The sequence below is a fragment of the Symphalangus syndactylus genome, chromosome 4 (assembly GCF_028878055.3).
Source record: "Symphalangus syndactylus isolate Jambi chromosome 4, NHGRI_mSymSyn1-v2.1_pri, whole genome shotgun sequence".
In the NCBI taxonomy this organism is placed as follows: Eukaryota; Metazoa; Chordata; class Mammalia; order Primates; family Hylobatidae; genus Symphalangus; species Symphalangus syndactylus.
The window spans coordinates 84,072,408-84,097,350 of record NC_072426.2 but is presented as its reverse complement, the minus strand read 5'-3'; the positions used below and the strand labels follow the sequence as shown (position 1 = coordinate 84,097,350).

The 24,943-nt window shown below is 40.7% G+C and overlaps 1 protein-coding gene across 2 annotated transcripts in view; it reads right to left on the bottom strand.

Annotated features, from left to right (window-relative positions):
- LOC129480879 (chimeric ERCC6-PGBD3 protein) overlaps positions 1–24,943 on the bottom strand; it is an 89,080-nt gene that overhangs the window by 13,032 nt on the left and 51,105 nt on the right. For both annotated transcript variants that reach the window (XM_055275350.2, XM_055275351.2), the window contains exons 9-18: positions 19,777–19,947; positions 19,123–19,299; positions 15,087–15,203; positions 12,646–12,741; positions 10,445–10,660; positions 9,904–10,014; positions 9,340–9,459; positions 8,796–8,890; positions 7,395–7,540; positions 6,602–7,309 (exon numbers count right to left, since the gene is read on the bottom strand). In XM_055275350.2, coding sequence (XP_055131325.1) covers positions 6,602–7,309; positions 7,395–7,540; positions 8,796–8,890; positions 9,340–9,459; positions 9,904–10,014; positions 10,445–10,660; positions 12,646–12,741; positions 15,087–15,203; positions 19,123–19,299; positions 19,777–19,947 — 1,957 coding nt within the window. The remainder of the gene's footprint in view (positions 1–6,601; positions 7,310–7,394; positions 7,541–8,795; positions 8,891–9,339; positions 9,460–9,903; positions 10,015–10,444; positions 10,661–12,645; positions 12,742–15,086; positions 15,204–19,122; positions 19,300–19,776; positions 19,948–24,943) is intronic.

The following is a 24,943-nucleotide window of genomic DNA, read 5'->3' as shown; positions in this document are numbered from 1 at the left end:
TAGCACAACAGTCTGAGATCAAGCTGCAAGGCGGCAGCGAGGCTGGGGGAGGGGCACCCGCCATTGCCCAGGCTTGCTTAGGTAAACAAAGCAGCCAGGAAGCTCGAACTGGGTGGAGCCCACCACAGCTCAAGGAGGCCTGCCTGCCTCTGTAGGCTCCACCTCTGGGGGCAGGGCACAGACAAAAAGTCAGCAGGAACCTCCACAGACTTAAATGTCCCTGTCTGACTGACAGCTTTGAAGAGAGTAGTGGTTCTCCCAGCACGCAGCTGGAGATCTGAGAACGGACAGACTGCCTCCTGAAGTGGGTCCCTCACCCCTGAGCAGCCTAACTGGGAGGCACCCCCCAGTAGGGACAGACTGACACCTCACTCGGCCAGGTACTCCTCTGAGACAAAACTTCCAGAGGAACTATCAGACAGCTGAATTTGTGGTCTCACGAAAATCCGCTGTTCTGCAGCCACCACTGCTGACACCCAGCCAAACAGGGTCTGGAGTGGACCTCTAGTAAACTCCAACAGACCTGCAGCTGAGGGTCCTGTCTGGTAGAAGGAAAACAAACAGAAAGGACATCCACACCAAAAACCCATCTGTACATCACCATCATCAAAGACCAAAAGTAGATAAAACCACAAAGATGGGGAAAAAACAGAGCAGAAAAACTGGAAACTCTAAAAAGCAGAGCAACTCTCCTCCTCCAAAGGAACGCAGTTCCTCACCAGCAATGGAACAAAGCTGGATGGAGGACGACTTTGACGAGTTGAGAGAAGAGGGCTTCAGACGATCAAACTACTCTGAGCTATGGGAGGAAATTCAAAACAATAGCAAAGAAGTTAAAAACTTTGAAAAAAAATTAGAAGAATGGATAACTAGGATAACCAATGGAGAGAAAGGCTTAAAGGAGCTGATGGAGCTGAAAGCCAAGTTTCGAGAACTACGTGAAGATTGCAGAAGCCTCAGTAGCAGATGAGATCAACTGGAAGAAAGGGTATTGCTGATGGAAGATGAAATGAATGAAATGAAGCAAGAAGGGAAGTTTAGAGAAAAAAGAATAAAAAGAAACGAACAAAGCCTCCAAGAAATTTGGGACTATGTGAAAAGACCAAACCTACGTCTGATTGGTGTACCTGAAAATGACGGGGAGAATGGAACCAAGTTGGAAAACACTCTGCAAGATATCATCCAGGAGAACTTCCCCAATCTAGCAAGGCAGGCCAACATTCAGATTCAGGAAATACAGAGAATGCCACAAAGATACTCCTCGAGAAGAGCAACTCCAAGACACATAATTGTCAGATTCACCAAAGTTGAAATAAAGGAAAAAATGTTAAGGACAGCCAGAGAGAAAGGTCGGGTTACCCACAAAGGGAAGCCCATCAGACTAACAGCTGATCTCTCGGCAGAAACTCTACAAGCCAGAAGAGAGTGGGGGCCGATATTCAACATTCTTAAAGAAAAGAATTTTCAACCCAGAATTTCATATCTGGCCAAACTAAGCTTCATAAGTGAAGGAGAAATAAAATACTTTACAGACAAGCAAACGCTGAGTGATTTTGTCACCACCAGGCCTGCCCTAAAAGAGCCCCTGAAGGAAGCACTAAACATGGAAAGGAACAACCGGTACCAGCCACTGCAAAAACATGCCAAATTGTAAAGACCATCGAGGCTAGGAAGAAACTGCATCAACTAACGAACAAAATAACCAACTAACATCATAATGACAGGATCAGATTCACACATAACAATATTAACGTTAAATGTAAATAGGCTAAATGCTCCAATTAAAAGACACAGACTGGCAAACTGGATAAGGAGTCAGGACCCATCAGTGTGCTGTATTCAGGAAACCCATCTCACGTGCAGAGACACACATAGACTCAAAATAAAGGGATGGAGGAAGATCTATCACGCAAATGGAAAACAAAAAAAGGCAGGCATTGCAATCCCAGTCTCTGATAAAATAGACTTTAAACCAACAAAGATCAAAAGAGACAAAGAAGGCCATTACATAATGGTAAAGGGATCAATTCAATAAGAAGAGCTAACTATCCTAAATATATATGCACCCAACACAGGAGCACCCAGATTCATAAAGCAAGTCCTGAGTGACCTACAAAGGGACTTAAACTCCCACACAATAATAATGGGAGATTTTAACACCCCACTGTCAACATTAGACAGATCAACCAGACAGAAAGTTAACAAGGATATCCAGGAATTGAACTCAGCTCTACACAAAGTGGACCTAATAGACATCTACAGAACTCTCCACCCCAAATCAACAGAATATACATTTTTTTCAGCACCACACCTATTCCAAAATTGACCACATAGTTGGAAGTAAAGCTCTCCTCAGCAAATGTAAAAGAACAGAAATTATAACAAACTGTCTCTCAGACCACAGTGCAATCAAACTAGAACTCAGGATTAAGAAACTCACTCAAAACCACTCAACTACATGGAAACTGAACAACCTGCTCCTGAATGACTATTGGGTACATAATGAAATGAAGGCAGAAATAAAGATGTTCTTTGAAACCAACGAGAACAAAGACACAACATACCAGAATCTCTGGGACACGTTCAAAGCAGTGTGTAGAGGGAAATTTATAGCACTAAATGCCCACAAGAGAAAGCAGGAAAGATCCAAAATTGACACCCTAACATCACAATTAATGGAACTAGAAAAGCAAGAGCAAACACATTCAAAAGCTAGCAGAAGGCTAGAAATAACTAAAATCAGAGCAGAACTGAAGGAAATAGAGACGCAAAAAACCCTTCAAAAAATTAATGAATCCAGGAGCTGGTTTTTTGAAAAGATCAACAAAATTGACAGACCACTAGCAAGACTAATAAAGAAGAAAAGAGAGAAGAATCAAATAGATGCAATAAAAAATGAAAAAGGGGATATCACCACCGATCCCACAGAAATACAATCTACCATCAGAGAATCCAAACACCTCTATGCAAATAAACTAGAAAATCTAGAAGAAATGGATAAATTCCTCGACACATACACCCTCCCAAGACTAAATCAGGAAGAAGTTGAATCTCTGAATAGACCAATAACAGGTTCTGAAATTGTGGCAATAATCAATAGCTTACCAACCAAAAAGAGTCCAGGACCTGATGGATTCACAGCCGAATTCTACCAGAGGTACAAGGAGGAACTGGTACCATTCCTTTTGAAACTATTCCAATCGATAGAAAAAGAGGGAATCCTCCCTAACACATTTTATGAAGCCAGCATCGTCCTGATACCAAAGCCTGGCAGAGACATAACCAAAAAAGAGAATTTCAGACCAATATCCTTGATGAACATTCATGCAAAAATCCTCAATAAAATACTGGCAAACTGAATCCAGCAGCACATCAAAAAGCTTATACACCATAATCAAGTGGGCTTCATCCCTGGGACACAAGGCTGGTTCAACATATGCAAATCAATAAATGTAATCCAGCATATAAACAGAACCAAAGACAAAAACCACATGATTATCTCAATAGATGCAGAAAAGGCCTTTGACAAAATTCAACAACCCTTCATGCTAAAAACTCTCAATAAATTAGGTATTGATGGGACGTATCTCAAAATAATAAGAGCTATCTACAACAAACCCACAGCCAGTATCATACTGAATGGGCAAAAACTGGAAGCATTCCCTCTGAAAACTGGCACAAGACAGGGATGCCCTCTCTCACCACTCCTATTCAACATAGTGCTGGAAGTTCTGGCCAGAGCAATCAGGCAGGAGAAGGAAATAAAGGGTATTCAATTAGGAAAAGAGGAAGTCAAATTGTCCCTGTTTGCAGATGACATGATTGTATATCTAGAAAACCCCATCATCTCAGCCCAAAATCTCCTTAAGCTGATTAGCAACTTCAGGAAAGTCTCAGGATACAAAATCAATGTACAAAAATCACAAGCATTCTTATACACCAATCACAGACAAACAGAGAGCCAAATCATGAGCGAACTCCCATTCACAATTGCTTCAAAGAGAATAAAATACCTAGGAATCCAACTTACAAGGGATGTGAAGGACCTCTTCAAGGAGAACTACAAACCACTGCTCAATGAAATAAAAGAGGATACAAACAAATGGAAGAACATTCCATGCTCATGGCTTGGAAGAATCAATATCGTGAAAATGGCCATACTGCCCAAGGTAATTTATAGATTCAATGCCATCCCCATCAAGCTACCAATGACTTTCTTCACAGAATTGGAAAAAACTACTTTAAAGTTCATATGGAACCAAAAAAGAGCCCGCATCGCCAAGTCAATCCTAAGCCAAAAGAACAAAGATGGAGGCATCACGCTACCTGACTTCAAACTATACTACAAGGCTACAGTAACCAAAACAGCATGGTACCGGTACCACAATAGAGACATAGATCAATGGAACAGAACAGAGCCCTCAGAAATGATGCCGCATATCTACAACTATCTGATCTTTGACAGACCTGACAAAAACAAGAAATGGGGAAAGGATTCCCTATTTAATAAATGGTGCTGGGAAAACTGGCTAGCCATATGTAGAAAGCTGAAACTGGATCCCTTCCTTACACCTTATACAAAAATTAATTCAAGATGGATTAAAGACTTAAATGTTAGACCTAAAACCATTAAAATCCTATAAGAAAACCTAGGCAATACCATTCAGGACACAGGCATGGGCAAGGACTTCATGTCTAAAACACCAAAAGCAATGGCAACAACAGCCAAAATTGACAAATGGGATCTAATTAAACTAAACAGCTTCTGCACAGCAAAAGAAACTACCATCAGAGTGAACAGGCAACCTACAGAATGGGAGAAAATTTTTGCAACCTACTCATCTGACAAAGGGCTAATATCCAGAATTTACAATGAACTCAAACAAATTTACAAGAAAAAAACAAACAACCCCATCAAAAAGTGGGCAAAGGACATGAACAGACACTTCTCAAAAGAAGACATTTATGCAGCCAAAAAACACATGAAGAAATGCTCATCATCACTGGCCATCAGAGAAATGCAAATCAAAACCACAGTGAGATACCATCTCACACCAGTTAGAATGACCATCATTAAAAAATCAGGAAACAACAGGTGCTGGAGAGGATATGGAGAAATAGGAACACTTTTACACTGTTGGTGGGACTGTAAACTAGTTCAACCATTGTGGAAGTCAGTGTGGTGATTCCTCAGGGATCTAGAACTAGAAATACCATTTGACCCAGCCATCCCATTACTGGGTATATACCCAAAGGACTATAAATCATGCTGCTATAAAGACACATGCACATGTATGTTTATTGCGGCACTATTCACAATAGCAAAGAGTTGGAACCAACCCAAATGTCCAACAATGATAGACTGGATTAAGAAAATGTGGCACAGATACACCATGGAATACTATGCAGCCATAAAAAATGATGAGTTCATGTCCTTTGTAGGGACATGGATGAAACTGGAAAACATCATTCTCAGTAAACTATCGCAAGGATAAAAAACCAAACACCGCATGTTCTCACTCATAGGTGGGAATTGAACAATGAGAACTCATGGACACAGGAAGGGGAACATCACGCTCCAGGGACTGTTGTGGGGTTGGGGGAGGGGGGAGGGTCAGCATTAGGAGATATACCTAATGCCAAATGACGAGTTAATGGGTGCAGGAAATCAACATGGCACATGGATACATATGTAACAAACCTGCACATTGTGTACATGTACCCTAAAACCTAAAGTATAATAAAAAAAAAAAAAAAAAGATACGGTGTCACCTCTGTGGCATTCCTGCCAAAAAAAACCAATGTATGCATAGATGGGTGTGTGTGTGAATGATAAAGCAAAAGCTGAAAAATGTTAATAACTTAGATAAAGGATATAGGAGAGTTCTTCGTATTATTCCAACTGATTTCTTTTTTTTTTTGAGACCCAACTGATTTCTTTAAGTTTGAAATTACTTCAAAATATGAAATTAACAAAAAAATTAACCATGCTAAATAGTCTTTCTGAAATGCTACACATAAACCTGCCTTCTTAAACTGAGTGCCATAAGCAGGAATCTTTGGTAACTCAAGGCCATCCATTGTGAACACAGTGACTGCTAAGGGATCACTAAGCAGGGCTATCTATATACTCCATGGTCTTGAGCAATTGTTGAGTCTACATCTCCTAACTTTTCTCCCTTGACATAAGCTATCAGCTTTCGTACTTCTAGAATGTCTGTAGCCACACGCTTGTCTCTCTCCCTTATGATGTTACTTTAATCTCCTGTGCTTGGAAAATCAGATTAATGTAGCACATAGCATGTAAAGTAACTGCCTACTAATGTTCAGGTAGTACACATCTATTTAAGAATTGCACACTTCCCATGAGTGGCCATAAGTACTATTGTTTTCCAAAGTTTCAAATTATTCTAGGTCTTCAGAAAAGAGGTGTAAATATAATTTTTAAAATGTCAATATATTTCAAATCTAAATTTTTGAAGAAAAACGCTTCTGGCTGAAAGCCCTCTATGCACCATCAGTTAAAGACTGCTACTGCTAGAAACAGCCTACTAATTTTCTGATCCTAGCATCCCTGTGGCAAACCTATGAAATGGATTACCTGATTTTTTGAAAAGCTTTTCCAAAACATAATCATCATTGCTCTGTTCCTTGGCCTCACTCTTGTTTTCACTGTCTTGCTTCTGGTAACACCTTTTCTTCACCAGGTGTGGAATTCGAGTTCCTTCAAACTTCGCGTCTCTGCAATGCTTAGGGTTCTTAGGCTTTTGCTTTGGTCTCAGATGTTTCTCCAGGGTCTCTTCTTCTGCCACACTATGATGTTTTGTTTTTGACTTGTGCTTACAAAAATTATTTTCCATTTGTTTATTCTCCCAAAAAGATTCTGTTTGAGCCTGGCTGGGTCTTTCTCTTTTGTAAGAAAGACCTAACTTTTCATCAATGCTTTCATCACCAGATGGCCTAGAAGTTTTGCCTGTTCCTGAAGAATTTGAACATTCCCCATTTCCACTAATCACTGACGACTCTTCTGGTCCAGATACTGCATTTGTCTCTTCTCCAAGCCTATCATTGCTAGTTACATTACTACTCATGTGAGGGTCATCTTTCAAAGGATCACTTTGATTAGAAGTTACTGCATTTACTTCAGCTCCTTTAGCCTCAGATTTCTCTTCAGATGATGTGGCATCATTTACAGATATGTTAGAAGCAGGGAACTTTTTGCATTTTGGAACATCATGGGCTGCTCCAAAGGCTGGTTGAATCCTTCTTTTTAGATGGCATTTGGGTGTCTGAACATCTGATCCAGTTCCTGTAAAGAGGAAAAACACCACTAATACTATATTGTATCATCTTGTGCAACTGATTACTTTAAATCAAATGATTTTACGTAATACCTGCAAAAATTGCACTTGTTTCAGTGCTCTGGGATGCATCAGGACTAGTCAGAGTAAATAGCTCATAGAGATCATTGGATTTGAAAAACCGCCTTTGTTTGGCGTCTTTCAGCACTCTATTTGTCAAAAACTGCTTGAAGATTTGTCTAAAAAAATAAAAGATAAGCTGGTATAAAACAATGTGTAGCTCTACCTAAAAATTCAAGTTATAAAGCAATATAAGAGAGAGATGATAACAGCTGCTGCATGAATGGCTAAATAATCCCCCAAACTTTCAGCCTTGGAAAATTACAATTCAGGAAATATATAATACATCAGTTAATCTCCCAGGTCTTGCAGAATTTAAATTAGAAATAATACCTTATTATTTACACTGAATGAGCTTTTTCAGCCTCCAAGATCTAACACATTTCAAGAAACACCTTTTCACATGCCATCATGTGACGCATAGCCTCTCTTAGCCTCCTTGACTTGAATACCAAGGGTCTTGCTCTGCCTAGAACCTTCCTATCATAGGGCTCAGCAAACTTTCTTACCTGGGCTTTGCAACGTCTCCACTGTGACCTCTCTCTCCCTGCTTCCACCTGCAGGTCCACACTCTGCTGAAGCCCCACACCACTGCCACTCTGGAACAGGCACCTCCACCAGCCACACTGTCCCTCCCTGTCATTTATTCTCCTGGCTAAAGCATGAATCTATAAGAGGAAGCTCTCTTCTCACAGGATCCAACTCGTCCTCCACCCTCACACAACAGTCCCTTGAGGAAGATGTAATGTTCCAGGAATGGCCCAGCATGTGGTGAAGGGCACAGAGCTTCCTATAAAAGCCAGGCTATGGCTCAAGGATAAAGTCTGTGGTGGGGGAGTGGGAGAAGCTGGCAATGTCTTGATTCTACTGTTGAAGTTACCACTGTCTAAAATCCCCTAGTCATTATGGAAAGACAGAGGAAGAAACAGGCATCCTGTCAACTTCTTTGTAAGGGGCATCAGAGTCAAAGACCGCCAGAACACCCACACTGATCCTACCTGCATAATGTGGTATGTAAATACCAATATGGTAACATTCAACCTTGTCATTTTTTAAAATTTTTCTGAAGGCAACACACCATAGTAGACAGAAATATTCCTTTCAAATAACAATATGAAGTTTACATGTACGTGATTCTTGAGGTAGAATAAGGTACAAAAATTATCAGGTTCGAAGACATTTTTTGACAACTCACAGTAAGCCATCTAAGCATATTTTAAAAGGAAAGAAAAAATACAAAACAAAAACCAAAACCTTAAGTTATAGCAACTATTATTCTAAGATGTTAAGACTTTTAAAAACAACACTTTGGAAAAATTCCCTGCTCAAGACTCTGGGAACGCACAGCCAAGAGCAGCCATTGCGTGCACTGACCGGTGGTAGATCTTTTCTTCAATGGTGCCCGCAGTCAGGAGCCTGTACACAGTCACCTGCTTCTTCTGGCCTATTCTCCATGCTCGCTCCCGGGCCTGCGAGAGAGAGAGAGAGAGAGAGAGAGACCTCTCAACGAGAATCCTTCCCAATGACAAGCACTGACTGTAAGAAACAAAGCTAGCTGGTCACTACCTTTCACTCCCAGAGTTAGAATTTTGACTCATGACGTCAAGTACACCTAAGGCCTACCCAGGAAGATGAACAGCCAGTTGACAAGACATCTCTACTTGAAAAAATGTTTGTTAACTTTGCCTATGTTCTTTTTACCCCAACTCTAGGAATGAATGCTATGGATAAACTGCTGAAGATGGTTCCTGTCCATGTGACTCTGAAGGATGTCTTCTTTCATGTTGAAGAACAGGAGACAACCAAAATGTGAAATGTACGCTGAAGCCAACCAGAACATCAAAGGACAGTAACAAGCGCTAACCATGAAATTGTATTTCTACTAATACATTCTTTAAAAAAAAAATAAAAAACAAACCTGTGTGTCTGTGCTTGGGTTCCAGTCGGGGTCATAGATCACAACTCTGTTTGCCCCCGTCAGGTTGATACCTAAGCCGCCCACCCGCGTGGTCAGAAGAAACACAAATATGGATGTGTCCTAGAGGTAAGACACGCAACACTGAGCACACACACTTAAGCCCAGTTACAGTTCTCAGCCTCTGCCTCCACATATTGTACACATAGAATTACTGGGCTGTTCCCAATACAAGGAATGGTAATGTCCTAGAGACCTCTGGTGAATCAAAATCTCATTTCACAGCTTTTACTTTTAATATTTAATAGAAATATTTAAAAATTGGGTTTTTAGGAGGAAAATACATGCTGTAGAAAACACATTCTTTGAACACAGACATGCCCACCACCCCCGCCCCCAAATATCCAGAAGTAGTGCATAGAGTTAAAAGCAACAAGTCTCCCCTTAGGCCCCCTCCCAAGCCCAGATGTCAACGCTGCTTCAGTGGGTAAGGGTGTGGATACGCTTAGTCCTTTCCCTCCACGTACAGCAGCACCGCTCAACTTCCCTGTTACATTCACATGTTACCTCATTGTATCTTGTAATCAGTGGCTGTCTTGAAGCTATTGTAGTGGTACCATCCATCTTGAGATAGGTATACTTTTGGGCTCTAAGGAATACTTCAAGTATGTCCAGCATCTGTTTGGAGGTTGGGGATAGGAGTTTGCAAAGCAAATACACATTCCCAGTGAGTGCTTCTCTATTTGTATAAATGGTAACACCTTCCCCAACAGGCCTATGTTAAAAGGAGTTTCTTGCTTTAGGACAGATACACAGAATTGTTAAAAGAGTATTTTTGGTATTTCCGTACGGTTAATTCTTACTTTTGTAAACAGCCAAAGCTCAAGCCTAAACTTACTTGCACACATGGTGAGCTTTTTTAAAAAGTCAACTTTTAGACACCAACTCTAGAGAAAGATCTAAACTCCCAAAGAAATCGGCAGACTGCCACCTCAGCATCAGTGGTAGACTTGCTTCAGAATCATTACTTTAGATTGAATCCCATTTTGTAAGTTGATGGCTGTCATAAAGAACCAGCCTGTTTCCCGTCTGAAGTCTGTGCACTCACCTGCCTTGACTGAGAAAACAGCAATACTCGCTGACCCTGCTTGTGCCATATTTTCAACAAAGACTCAACAACAATCATTTTCCCAGAACGTTTCCAGTACCCAAACTGATCTGCTTCTAGTTCATCATCAGGAAGACCTTTGAGATTCTTGGGACCTCCAGAAAAGAGATCAGGGTGGTTGCAAATTTTTCTTAAGGCTATAAGTCCGGAGAAAATCTGTGGTAAGAAAGAGTATATGTACACTCAGATGACCCCATGTAAAGTAAGATTCCCTAGGCAAGGAGGCTGTTTAACCTATAACACAGACTAAAAAACAGTTCTCCGCCAGCTTCTTAGTTTCTTCTCTAGTCACAGCATTATCACGAGCTGGGAGAAATTAACTTTCACTCATCTTGTTTCCCTGATAGAACAAGTTCTCAGAAACAAAAAAATTCTACTGGACTGAACACGTCTACAGGGGTCATATTCAATTGCTGATAATTCATTTTCCCTCACTAGAAAAAAGGTATGCAGTTCACGGCATTATAAACTTAATATAAAAAAGGAACTCGCCTTTTAAATATGGATCAGAAATGTCCTATCAACCTAAATTTGGAGACATCAGTCATGTGACTTATCAAATGCATTTAAATATTACACTCCTAAGTACCTCACTAAAAGTTCTGCAGTTTAATATGAGTCAGAGGTTGAGGATCCATTTACCTTTAGATTATTATTATATCAGGAAAAAAAAAACTGCATGAAAAATGCACGAATGGGAATGCACGAATGGGAAAGATATGGTCCATGCAGAAGGGCACAGAAGACAAGGGGTGAGTGCCCTGACCCATCCCCACAAAATGACATTAACAAAACTTCAATAATGGGGCTCTTCCAGCCTTGAGAGGATGACTCAAATCAAACTCACTGGTATAAAAGCTTGAGCAGAAAAGGAGAAATCACCATTAAGCCAATAATCAAAGGGTAGGGTAGCTATCACTAGTAAACAACAGTAAACAGATTAACAATAAATGATCTGAATAAGTCAGGAACATTGGTAAACCTCCCCAGAGTCATCCGTGACTCATTTTTCTTCCTTTCAATCTGCACTGTCCAATGCAGTAGTCACTAGTCACACGTGGCTACTGAGCACATGAAGTATGGCTAGTCCAAATTGTGATGTGCTGCATATGTAAAATACACACCCAATTTCGAAGACAGAACAAAAAAGGAGTAAAATATCTTTTTAATCATTTTTAATTTTTGATTACATATTAAAATGTATTTTAGATATATTAGGTCAAATAAAATATATGATCAAAATTAATTTCACCTGTTTCTCTTTTTCCTTTTTAATGTGACTACTAGAAAATTTACAATTCCAAGTGTAGCTTGCATTCCCTTTCCTGGATAGTGTGATCTAGACCCCCTAACTTGGAGAGACCTGAAGAAGTTAAGGGGAGATTCATGGAGATGAATAGATGTGAATGACTGAAGAACCTCCTGTAGCTACCAATAAGAAATGAAATAAGAAATTGTGAGAGATGGTTAAAAGAACTGAAATGACCTAATCACACTCACATTATTTATACAATGGAGTCTTTTGGAGAAGACACTAGCTAGGAACTTCTGAATTCTGGACACTAGTAGAAAGAGAGCTTTCTCAGTATTGAAAGGAACAGAATCACCATAAATAAATTACTGTCCTACCCTGGGGACAATGAGAATTAGAGCCAGGGACATTTGAACCAGATTTATATCTGGTTCCTAACATGCCAATGGTTCATAAACATTTATTGGGGAGTGGGGCTCCTTTAGGAAGCTGATGAAAGTTATGAATCCTCATGATCCTCTCCACAAGATATATAATTCTGGTCATAATATCTGGGAAAACGCAGCTATGTACCTGACACCCACCCACCTACCAGGTAAGACCCTCGGAAGTAACAGTAACTGCACAGCTCGCAGCTGCATTTGCGTCTGGGTTCAGATCCACAGCGCACAGCTCTGCAACTTTCCACCTTCCACCAGTTACCTAACTCCTCTGCACCTTACGGCTCCAGGCCATAGGCTGACAGCACATCTACCATGCGGGACAGCATGCAAGTGAAGTGAGATGACAGTACGTGAAAAGCCTGGCACACTGTAGATTCTAGTTTCTTTTCCTCCCTCACTTCTCTTGGTCCACAATTCATTTCTCCAGTTTCTATTTTTCAGCTGACCTGCATCTCTCCATTGAGAATCCTGTAAACTTCTTTGGAATCAATGAAATTTTGGTAGACTTTATGCTGCTCATCTGTAAGACGGCAAAATAAGACCTATGGAGGGGAAAAACAAGGAAACTATAATTTCAAAAAAAAAATTACAGAAATAATTAGAATATCAACAAAACTTCCCGTTCAAAAGAGCACAATGCATGCAATTTTAATGATATCCCTATTATTAATATTAAAACAACAAAGGGTGACAATACTTCTCACCATATCCTGCTCACCAGCCCCTCCATCTCTGTCACTTGTCTACCTCCAGGGCCCATCCCACAGTCCCCAAAGACTGGCTTCCTGCTCACGAGCAAGTTCAGGGCCCAGATGCACAGACCATCCTCCATGTTAGCCTCCAAGTGCTCAAACCAACTCACCTCCCATGACCCATGCCATGCTCTACTCGGCAGACCTGACCAGAGACCACAACCTCACCTGGAGCTTTCCCTCTCCTGGAGCTGTAAGTGCAGGCCCATGAGTTACCAGACTTGCCTTGGACGGCAACCCTTACCCTCCCAGCCCACTGCACCAACCACTCCATGCCATCATGCTCTGTGACCCTTCACCTCTCAACCCTCCCTCCTTTGCAAAGTCCACCACCACCAGTTACATTCCCACAGATGCTCATTTAGCCACGCCTCTGCCACCTACCTGGACGCCTTTTTTTTTTTTTTTTTTTGAGACAGAGTCTCGCTCTGTTGCCCAGGCTGGAGTGCAGTGGCACAATCTCGGCTCACTGCAAGCTCCAAATCCCGGGTTCACGCCATTCTCCTGCCTCAGCCTCTCCAATTAGCTGGGACTACAGGCGCCCGCCACCACGCCCGGCTAATTTTTTTTTTGTATTTTTAGTAAAGACGGGGTTTCACCGAGGTCTCGATCTCCTGACCTCGTGATCCGCCCGCCTCGGCCTCCCAAAGTACTGGGATTACAAGCGTGAACCACCGCGCCTGGCTCCTGGACCCCTTTCAACCCCCTGCATCTTCCCTGTAAACTTCCAAAGGTAGGTCAACTCAACCATCAGTCTTCTGCAGGCCTATGGTCAGTGCCGGTGCTGCTGGAGAAAAGCTCCTACATGGCAGCATCCTGCCATGGCCTGTCCTGCTCCAGGGGGTCCTCTACGCATGCCCGCCCAGCATCTTCCACAAGCCCAGAGCAACTGTGCCCATGCTCCTCACCACCCAAGCCACCTGCACCTCTGTCTCAACCTCTACTTAAAAACAATCAGACAAATAAAAACAAAATGAAAATCAAACCTGAACCTACCAGGATCAGGCATGATTCCCTGGTTTTCACTCCCTAACATGTCTCTACTTCTGCATCCACCTCATTTTCCTTTATTTCCAGAGGAAGACATTCCTGTACAGGATAGAGGGCAACCCTTCAACCTCTGCACTGTATCTGAAGACCCACTCATTCTCCTCAGTATAGTGCCTCACCTGCTAGCCTCCAAGTGGAAGATGGGGGCATCCCTGAGAAAATAAGGTACAATCCCCACCTCCACTTCCTCACCTCCAGTCACTCCTGAAGCCTGCACCCAGAGCAAGCCTCACGGGCACCTCTGTTGATGCCACTGAGGCATCACTCATGACTTCCTAGTGGCCAAACACACTGGGTCCTTTCCAAGTCACCCTATTCACCTTCCGACGCCCAGGCCTTCACTTCTGTTCATGCACCTGTCTGTGCCAGCCTCCCCAGTCTTTCCAGCTAGCTCCTCCTCTTTTACCCTCCTCCTTGCTCCCAGCTCTGACCACACTGGCCTCCCTGCTGTCTATGGAGGCCCCAAAGCACTGCCACAGCCCACCATCTGCAATGCTCTGCCTTCAAAACCTATATGACTTGCTCCTTCGCCTTCTTTAGGCCTCTGCTCAGGTGTCAGTTCATCAAAGGTCTTCTCTGACCAACCCTTATAAACGGCCCACTTCCCCAAATCCTTGCCCTCAGCATTCCCAGCTTATCCTTCAACACTGCTTCATTTGTCTCCACACTTAATGCTGCCACCTGACATCTTCTATCCCTTTTTGTGACACTCTCCCTCAAGAATAAATGTGAGTTCCCATGAGAACAAAACTTGCTTTGTTCACTGCTGTATCTCAGAGCCTAGGATCATGACAGGCATATGGTTGGCACCTAATACAATTTGTAGCATGAATGAATTAGGGGCTTAAGGAGAATGGAGATGTTTAAAAGAGTAGCTATAGGAACCCATGTGTCAATAAGAGGGAGGTCAAAGCCTGTGGACTTGAGAAGAATCCACTGAGGGCAGACGCCACAGCAGGCCTAGCCTGCCCACAGTTCCAGGATCATACCTCACCAGACTCTCTCACCCACAGAGGAGAATCAGAGTGAAAGGAAAGACACACTTGTGCTTTAGGAATGCTTTGTTAACTCCTGGATTTACAGACCTGTTCATTTTTATCTGGCAAAGAAAGGCTCATCTTGACATCTGACTTCATTCTCCGCAGTAGGTATGGATTTATGGTATCTCGTAAGACACATGCACACTTGTAAGCAGTTTTGACCTTTAATAAGAACAGAGAAGGGAACATTACTATATATGTTTAAGGAACGCATTTGTTCTTACCTCTCAATTGCTTCCATTCCTTAAAAAAAAAAAAAAAAGAATAACCAACAGCAGTACAAAGTCAGTGGGAAATGATTACAAAATGGTTTGAAAAAGCTAGCTTAAGTTCCATATACTCCAAGGGGTGGTAGCTTTCATAATATTATCAGTTAAAAAAATCATCTCATTAACCAAAATGTACAACAAAAGAAAAACTGATAATTTTGTGCCTTATTTCTCTTGTACACGTTCCTTTAATTATTACTACACAGTTAAACCCTAAAGTAGAGACTTACTGGGTTCTTGACCACCAGCCCTAGGGGAAAAAATGCTTTTGTACAAATCTCTGTTTATGATCTTGTATTCTCCAAAAGCTACAAAGGAACTCTGCAAAGCTGAAGATCAAAAGCTAACTCTGGGGAAAAGCTGCAGTGATGGAGCAGCCAGCCAATAAGCAGAGATTACTGCCCACTGGAGACTTACAAAAGTAAGTTCAACAAGAGCCCTCTGATCCCAGAAACAAAAGGTCACTCTGCCCTAAAATGCAGCATATGGTTCTGTAATGGAGCACGGCCACATGAGATGAGTACTAAATATACACAAAAAAAAAAGTCCCACAGCCCAGAAAACCACTCCCTCTGCAATTCACTTACAGGCAAAGTAGTCAATAAATTATTGCTACTTCAAAAAAAATCTAAATAGGCTTAACAACTTAGTAAATTACTATTTCATGGAAAAAATTCCAACCAAAGTTTAAATTTAAGAAAGTCAGCTGTAAAATGAATGATAATAAAAAAGAGCTTGACCACACACACAGAGAAAAAAAGTTAAAAAATTAACTTGTTAAAAAATATTCTTAAGGAATGCTAAAAATACCTCACTCATGCACATATATGTATGTGTGTGTATCTGTTGTGTGAATGCATGTGCGTAAATATTAAAATAGGCTTTACTTGGAATAATACATAAAAAAGAAGCTCAACTAATCAACGACTTAGTTATATATAACTCCTTAAATATATCATTTAGACTGATGAAAATCACCTTGAAGATGATGATGATTTCTGACGCAGAGATGATGAAATTTCAGAATTTAAAAACATAGTCCCACCGAGGAAGCACGAATGTACAGTCTGTAAAGAAAACTGCCCCCGCCCCCACATCCTCCCTCCACCCACACCCCGTTCCACAGAAGAGCGAGCATGCTGGTTGGAGCTGCTGGTCAACTAAACCAGGGCTAGGCTGGGGAACGGCCGGGCTGTGGCTCCTGCTCTCTCCTGCATGCCACCCCATGGAGATGATCTTCTGTTTCACTCCCAACTGGCTCCCAGTCTGTTTCTCTATTCATAAAAACACAAGGTAGGGATCCAGCTAGATTTCTCTACCAATGCTCACATCCCAATGCTGTGGAAAACAGACAACTTGCTGAGCATGCCCATGCTCCTTCCCATTCTGACAAGGCAGAGCTCCGCCTCTTCCTGAGCACAGTGACCTTAGGCAAGTCACCAGAATGCTGAGAATCAAAAACCTTGCGTGTGGAATAAAGAGGGTCAACTAGGCATCCCTGCAGGCTCTTCTCAGTTCTCACATGCCCTGCCCCAGCTGAGCACACCAACCCCAGCAGCAGTCTATATTTGGGCTGCTGACACGCTCCCCCTCACCTTCCTCAGCTTTCAGGCCCCAGGTGAGTCATCTCTTCTCCAGGAAGCCTTTCTGAGCCCCATAAGCTCTGACACTGGGCATTTCCCCCGATCACAGTCCTCACTGCCCTGTACTGGGACCAGGTTTATTTGCCATTTTCCCCTGTGCCCACCCCTACTGGACTGGAAATACCTTCATGGGAAGGTTCTGGTTTCCAGCCCCTGCCATCATTTTAGCACCAGCACGACAGAATAAATACCGGCACACAGACTATCTTCTTAGAATTCAATAATGCAAGGCAACATGGTCTCAAACAAAAAGGAGCAAATACAACCAATACTCTGCTTCCAAAGATCTCACCCGCTAGGAAGGGGAGAAAGATAAGTACACAAATTCCTGAAACAAGAACTTCAAGGAAAAAAACAGATCATAATGACATGTTCTCAAATCATCTTTCTATAAATGACTTATTAATGCCAAAGGAGAAGTGGTAACCTCACAGAGTTTAGATCTGGCCAATACCACCTTAAAGTAATCAGAGTTAACATCACCCATAGTGGAACAAACAGACAGTATGTTCCTCCAGATACCATGCACTGAAGAAGACACATCACTTCTGTGATATTCCTGGTCAAAATGTATAACCTGAATCCAATCATGAAGAAATGTAAGGCAAACCCAAACTGAGGTACATTCTACAAACTAACAGGCCTATAGTCTTTAAAAATGTCAAGGTAATGAAGGGCAAAAGAAACAGTCCCAGATTAAAGGAGACTAGAGACATGGAAACTACTGGAACAACTGACAAAACATGAGTGATTATAGACTAGATAACAGACTCCCATCAATGTTAAACTTCCTTCTGATTCTGTTGCTTACACTGGCTATGTAAGAGGCGATCCTTGTTCTTGGAAATACACACTGAAGGATTTGGAGAAAGGGGCATCAGATCTGCAACCTGCCCTCAGATGGTTAGAAAACAGTAACCTCAGCTGTCAATCTACATGGAAAGAGGTGCGGGAGAGGGAGGGGAGGAATGGTAAAGCCAATGTGGCAAAATGTTTGCAAAATGCTAACAATCAGTGAATCTGGGTGAAGTGTTAAGAGGGTTTTCTTGTTTGTTCTTTTAAAATTCTTGCAACTTTTTCCTAAGTTTGAAATTATTTCAAAATAAATTTAAAAAAAAAAAAAAAAACGGTATAACAGAGATTCAGAGAAAGAGACTCCTTACAAAAGTTAACTGAAAATCCTTCAATCTCAAAATGTAAAAGATATTAAAATTGTTTTTGACAATCTTTTAATCTTAACCTTTAAGATTAAAGGTTAGATTAACCTTTAACAAACCTTGTTTGTTCTGCCTAAAAATGCCACTTGAGTCTCCTGCCCCACCATCTTTCTCAGACCACCACCCAAGATCAGGTCCAGGTCCTCATGGCCCTCACCCCAGTGGTTCCTGCAGGTCACTCAGTGCCAGCCTCCCTCTTGTGACTACCCTATAGCCTGAGGAACCCCTGAGAACCAGCATCCTCCAGAGTCCTGTTCAGACACTTTCAGTAACCCAGCCCTCCCCGAGTGCCACTGCTTCCCTTTCAAGGCCCTACAGTTCTAGCATCCACAGCTTTTTAGCTATGCCCTCACAAGCATCTCCAATCCAGTCAAGTGGGTCTCTTCACTGCACCCTGCCACATATGGTGGCTGCATCCACACTATTGCCCTAATCAAGAATGCCCTCACTCTCCACGGCCTACATTCCGAGAATCAGGCTGGTTAACGGGCATGTCTCATTAAATCATCCCTGAACAGTCCGATCCTCCTAATGTCCCCTTTTCTAAGTCTCTCCACTTCTTTATAAGATGCACTACCCCAATCTGCAGAAGTAAATTACATGCTGTTCCAAACTGATTTGTCCTTGCTTCATAATATCCAACTGCTCTTCTGACCACATGTGACATCTTTTTAAACATCCCAGGAACAATGCCAAAACTGTTTAATTTCCATTAAACAATGAGATATTTTATTCTAGGGCTTTCCTCTCTGAATATTTTTCATGATGTTTTAAGTGAAAAAATATGATCAAGCAAAGATAATTTTGTGATTTTTTTTTTTTTAACCAGATACCAATTTATAAGCCTGGCCATCTTTCTTACATTCTGAATGACTTGGCTACAAATTATAGTATTTAATAGGAGCATTTTAAATATTAAAATGCCTAAAGTATTATCGTCCTAATATATTACCTGTACTGGGGAAGCATTTGAATATCCCCCCATGGTGATGGGGACGGAGAACTGCTCCATAAACACAGGCAACGTGCCTAACTTTCCTGGGAAGATGAAGTCAAAGAGCGACCACAGCTCTCGGAGGTTATTTTGCATCGGTGAGCCAGACAGAATGATCCGATGAGGGGTGCGAAACTATTTGAGGAAAGGAAGCACCTTTTTATTAAATTTACCTTTTAGCAATCGCCATTCCTACCCCAAAACGCTCATCTGCAAATTATTTACACATTTATTCATCATTCTTGCATTATTTTGGTACTCTCCAAAACATACACATTTTATGCAATTACAAATCCTTAATTACATTTACATGAAAAAATGAGAAAGAATTTTTTCTTATTGTTGAAGCTGAATACTATAGAGTTGGGTTTGGTTACATTCTAACAACTGGCCCCTACAAGAGACATTAAATAACATGAACAATCAGAATTAAAGACATGATTAAGGGCAAAAATAAAGAGTTTCCTGCACTGAGGAAAATGCACATTTTAAATTCCTTGTGCAGTTGGCACAAGGAAAGATTCAATAAATGTGTTACTAAAAGCAGATAGTTTATTCTGAATTAAATATTCTTCTCCACCTGGAAATCACCCTTGTTAAAAGAGGTCATACCTGTTTGCAAGCAAGGGTGACAGCAGCATTTGGATTTCGAATTTTGTGTCCTTCATCCAAGATCACATAGTGCCAGTCATACCTGCTAATGTCATCCTGCATCAGTCGAATGTAGGAGTAAGATGTGATCAAAATTCCATGACAATGAGCAACATCTCGAATTAGTTTCTCCTGAGACCATAATAAAATGGTAAAGTCAGTTTTAAATAAGAAGTGACACCCTTTCAATCATGACACAATCTAAAGTGTTTTATAAAAATGCACAAATACAAATATAACATGCACAATCACAGACATTATCAGCACTGGAAGTGTACTTGTTAACCTGGCAAGTAGTAAACGCTGACTAATATAGCCATTATTGGGGGGAAGGAGACTCTCAAAAAGATGACAAAGTTATAATACATATATATATAAATATATACATATATTAAATTTTTATTTTTATTTTTTCAAAACATCCTTTGTGTCCATTCTTGTTAAAACAACAATGTGGATGGAAAATATATTAATTAAAACAAAAGCAAGAAAACAAGAGAAAATCCAAACAGACAAGGCAGACAAATCTAGGATCTCTAACAACGTATAACAAGAATTCCAGGACAGAGTGAAAAGGATATAAAAGCAATGATTTTAAAATGACAGAAAAAAAGCTGGGTACAGTGGCTCACACCTGTAATCCCAGCACTTTGGGAGGCTGAGGTGGGGGAATTGCTTGAGCCCAGGAGTTCGAGACCAGCCTAGGCAACATGGTGAAAGCCTATCTCTACAAAAAAATTTAAAAAGTTAGCTGGATGTGGTGCCAAGCACCTGTAGTCTCATCTACTCAGGAGGCTGAGGTGGGAGGATCCCTTGAGCCCAGGAGGTCAAGGCTGCAGTGAGCAGTGATGGCACCACTGCACTCCAGCCTGGGTGACAGTCAGACTCTGTCTCAAAAAAAAAAAAAAAAAGAAAATGATAGAAAACAATCTCCAAAAATGGAGCCGAGATTTGAATCTACAGAACAAAACACCTCCCAGAGTGTCAGGCAGAGACACTAAGAAAAAGATGTATCTGTAGACATATCTTAGTAGATGTCTGAATTCCAAAAATAAATAAAAACAGCCAGGCAAAGTGGCTTATGCCTGTAATCTCAGCACTTTGGGAGGCTGAGGGAGGAGGATCGCTTGAGGCCAGGAGTTCAAGACTAGCCTGAACAACAAAGCAAGACCCCGTCTCTAAAAAAAATTAAAAAATTGGCAGTGCATGGTGGTGCACAGCTGCAGTGCCAGCTACTCAGCAGGCTCAGGCAAGAAGATCCCTTGAGCTCAGGAGTTAGAGTCTACAGTGAGCTATGATCTTACCACTGCATTCCAGGCTAGACAACGGCATGAGATCCTGACTCAAAAGAGAAAAATATTTTTAAAAATAAGGAGAAAATGTCATAGATTCTAGTCCGAATAAAACAGAAAAGGAAAATATTCCCTTCAGAGGAAAAAGACTGCCTGCATCAGACATCTTTTCTGCAACACTAAAAATGTCCGAAGGCAAAGAGGAAAATTTTTACATAATTCTAAGAAGGAAAAGTGGTGACCATGGATTCTACATCAATCCAAACTGGCAGTCATGCTTGACGAAGAAAATAAACAAATTCCAGCTTCAGATAGGCAAGGACTTGGAAGATCAGTCACCAAGAGACTGGCTAGCTACAATGCACTGTACCCAGACAGTGGAGTGGCGCAGTCGTGGACAAAGAGAAAGGCATGCACAGATGCCATGCCCTGAAGAAGGAAAGACAGCAATGCTCCTGCACCACATTCTCACCACAGACCATGCTCACAGCAGCTCCCCAAGGAAGGACAGAGGGGCCATCACTAACCCCATTTTACAGATGAGGGAACTGGGGCTTGGAGATGGTAACTAATGTACCAGGTCATGCAGCTGCTAAGTGGTGGAGTCAGAATTCAAACGGAGAAAGGCAGCCAAATCCAAAGCTAGTACTATTGATATTAGGCTACACTACCTCCTACTAAAATATAAAAGAAAAAGTTTAAAAAGAAGATTATATGTGATATACATACCATTTAAAATAAATCATTAAAGCATAACAACAAAGCCTAAATATTGAACACTTAAATATGAATGAAACTGTTAAGAAGGGATCTAAAATATTAAAAGGTATATATTTTTAAATGTTACTGTAATTCCTGTTTAGTTTCATAAAAGCTGGAGTGAGATTAAGGGAAAATAAAAGTGGACTAAAAATTCCCCCCGTCCAATGGGAGAAAGGGACACAGGCAATAGATAATGTTTAATTCTTAACCATGTGAGAAAAATATGATAAAATACATTTGCCAAAACTTTATGCTGATTACTGAGTTTAACAGTTGCTACTTCCACATAAATACTAGAAAATAAATAGAATGTAGAAATATCAAACCATTACAGGGGAAAATAATAGAAAATAGCAAAAATCAGGACAATAGAAAACAGAAAACAAAATACCAGGTTTCAAACTAAACCTAGTAACCCACCACAAGACAGTGAGTTATTAACAGGGAGACATTCCACTGGGTAAGGCAAAAACTTAGCCTTCTGTTTAAAAGAGACCCAAACCTGACTGGCACTGAAAGTTGTAATATGGGAATTACCAAAGATATATCAAAGAAATGCAAACCAAAAAAGGGCAGGATTCGCAATATAAATATGAAACAAAAAGGAGTGAACAGAAAGAGGGATATTTTATATTTTAATGGGGATGCCACAATAAGAAAAAAGAACCATGAACCTTTACCTACCAAAACACCAGCAATAAACACAAAAGCAGGGCCCTTAGAGCTGTCAGAATGACACACCCACAGCCTACCCAGAGAGCTGACCACAGCCTCTCTGAGAGAAAGTCAGATCAAAAAAAATAAAACATTTACAAAGAGGATGCAAAGGATTTGAGTATCACCATCAGAGCTCCTTTTAACAGTGATTAGCAGCACTTTAGACTATACAAAGAATATTCATTCTTTACAAACACTCTATTAAGAAAAGCTGAAATCAAAAAGAGCAGTCAACTTAGCCTCCCAAAAAAGGAAAATGAGAGAATTAGTAAGATAAAAATTAGTGGGTATTAAAAAAACTGGTAGAATTGATAAAGCAAAATAATAATAACTCTTTGGAAAGACTAAACCAAACAAACCTCTGAAAAGTGAGCCAAAGAACAGACTGAGATGTACAGCATCAGAAATGTCAAAGGAACACAATTACAGATGTAGAGAATACAAAAGTGTTAACCAATATACATGCCACAAAATCTGAACATTTGGACAGATATGATAGCTAAAAAGTTCGTTGCAAAAATGGACCCAAGAAAAATCAGACCAACAGAACAAACCAATACTGAACAATGTGAAAAAGATGTTATACTCTTCTCACCAAAAGTCTACCAGACCCAAAGGGGTTTTATGAGTAAAGTATGAATAGATCCTATTACTGAAATTGTTCCAAAATACAGAAAACAAATGGATTCCAATCATTGTTACAAGGCTAGCAAACCCTGTTTTCAAAACTGACACAGCACACTTAACGAGTGTGCATACACGCCTCTAAACTAGAGATCCACTACTTTACAGATAAAACCTAGTAATATATTAACCTAATAAAGGCTTATCACAGGAATACAAGAATAGCTATCAGGAAGCCTAATATAATTCATGTAATCACAATCATCTAATACAAATTTTATAAAATTCAACATCTTCAAAAAATGGTAATTTTATATCTTCTTAAAGAACTAGGATTAAAATGTGTTTTAATTCAACAGAGTATAAAAGGGTACAAGAAAGGCTAAGAAAATCTGAAGGAACAAAATAAAGAGACATTGTCTTCTCATATGTTGTAATTCATGTAACATTCAAAGAGTTAATACAATTGCTGCAGAGAATAATCACAATGCCTGGATCTATTAATAATTTGACAGGTGTGTGCCATATTTTTATTACTATTATGACTACTCATCTTCCATCTTCCCATTCACAAAATTTGACACCTGCACAATACCATATTGAAGGCCACACCTGAAAGAACCATTTCCTGACTTTTGACCTCACAAGAATACAGCAATAAACACCTTGGGGTGCACAACGGCCTTAAAAACACACGTATGGGTTCCCTCAGGACTCCCTCACCACCAGCCCCACTCAGCTGCTGGTGCCAGTGAAGAAAGTAGTCTGCCCAGAGAAAAACCATCCACCTCCAGCACCTCACCTGGTCAGACCTGCGACCCTTAGAAGCCAAAGCCAAAATGAATTCTGGACATCACCTAGTGTAGCTGGAACTTTCCCACAGTTACCAAATGAGGCACCAAGCTTCCCAAATGTATACCACTGGAATGATGTTTAGTTTCTTATGCTTGCTTAAGGATTGAAATTTATTTGGAAAATTCTAAATATTATTATAGGTATAGAAATGTTAGCTATAGAAATACAAAACTTCGACTGTGTTCAGGAAGATGTATTAATGATTAACAAGAATTAAAAAGATGCTTATGTAAAAAGAACAAGAAATTGTTCAAAATGTCCCAATTGAAAATATAATCTCCACTTAGCCACTGGGCAAAACCCCATCTAAGACTATTTGTTATCACCTGATTCAATCGCAGAATTCTATAGCCTAGACTGGAGTTTCAATAATGGTGAATTGTTGAATATTATGGACGTCTCTATCCAAACACTTAAGACAAATCATCTCGGGCGGTTTCAAATTAAAAGCTTGTAAAATATGTAACCTCTCCTAGTTTTTGCAATTAATAGGGTACATCTGCAATTAGCCTGACTTACTGAATGCAGTGCTGTTGTCATTAAAAGATGTCTGTGAAAGTGCTGCTGTTATTATGGAGGCTCAAGAGACCAATCCCTCCTAGAGGGCAAACAGTGGACTGGTGGAAAACAACAGCCATAAATCACACTGTCAGGCGGCGGGGAGAAGAGTGAAGCACAGGCACATGAAGGCCATTCACAGGAAACACAGTACAGCCGCTTCCTAGGCAGGATTTACTGCACCTGTAATTAATTAAAATTTCCTTCAAGCTAAATCTTTAATAAACAAGGATTTGTGCTGACAATAATAAAAAAAAGGGCTCCAGCAACACAATTTTACAACATACCTCGCAGAACAAGCCCAGCATCTATCATGTCTT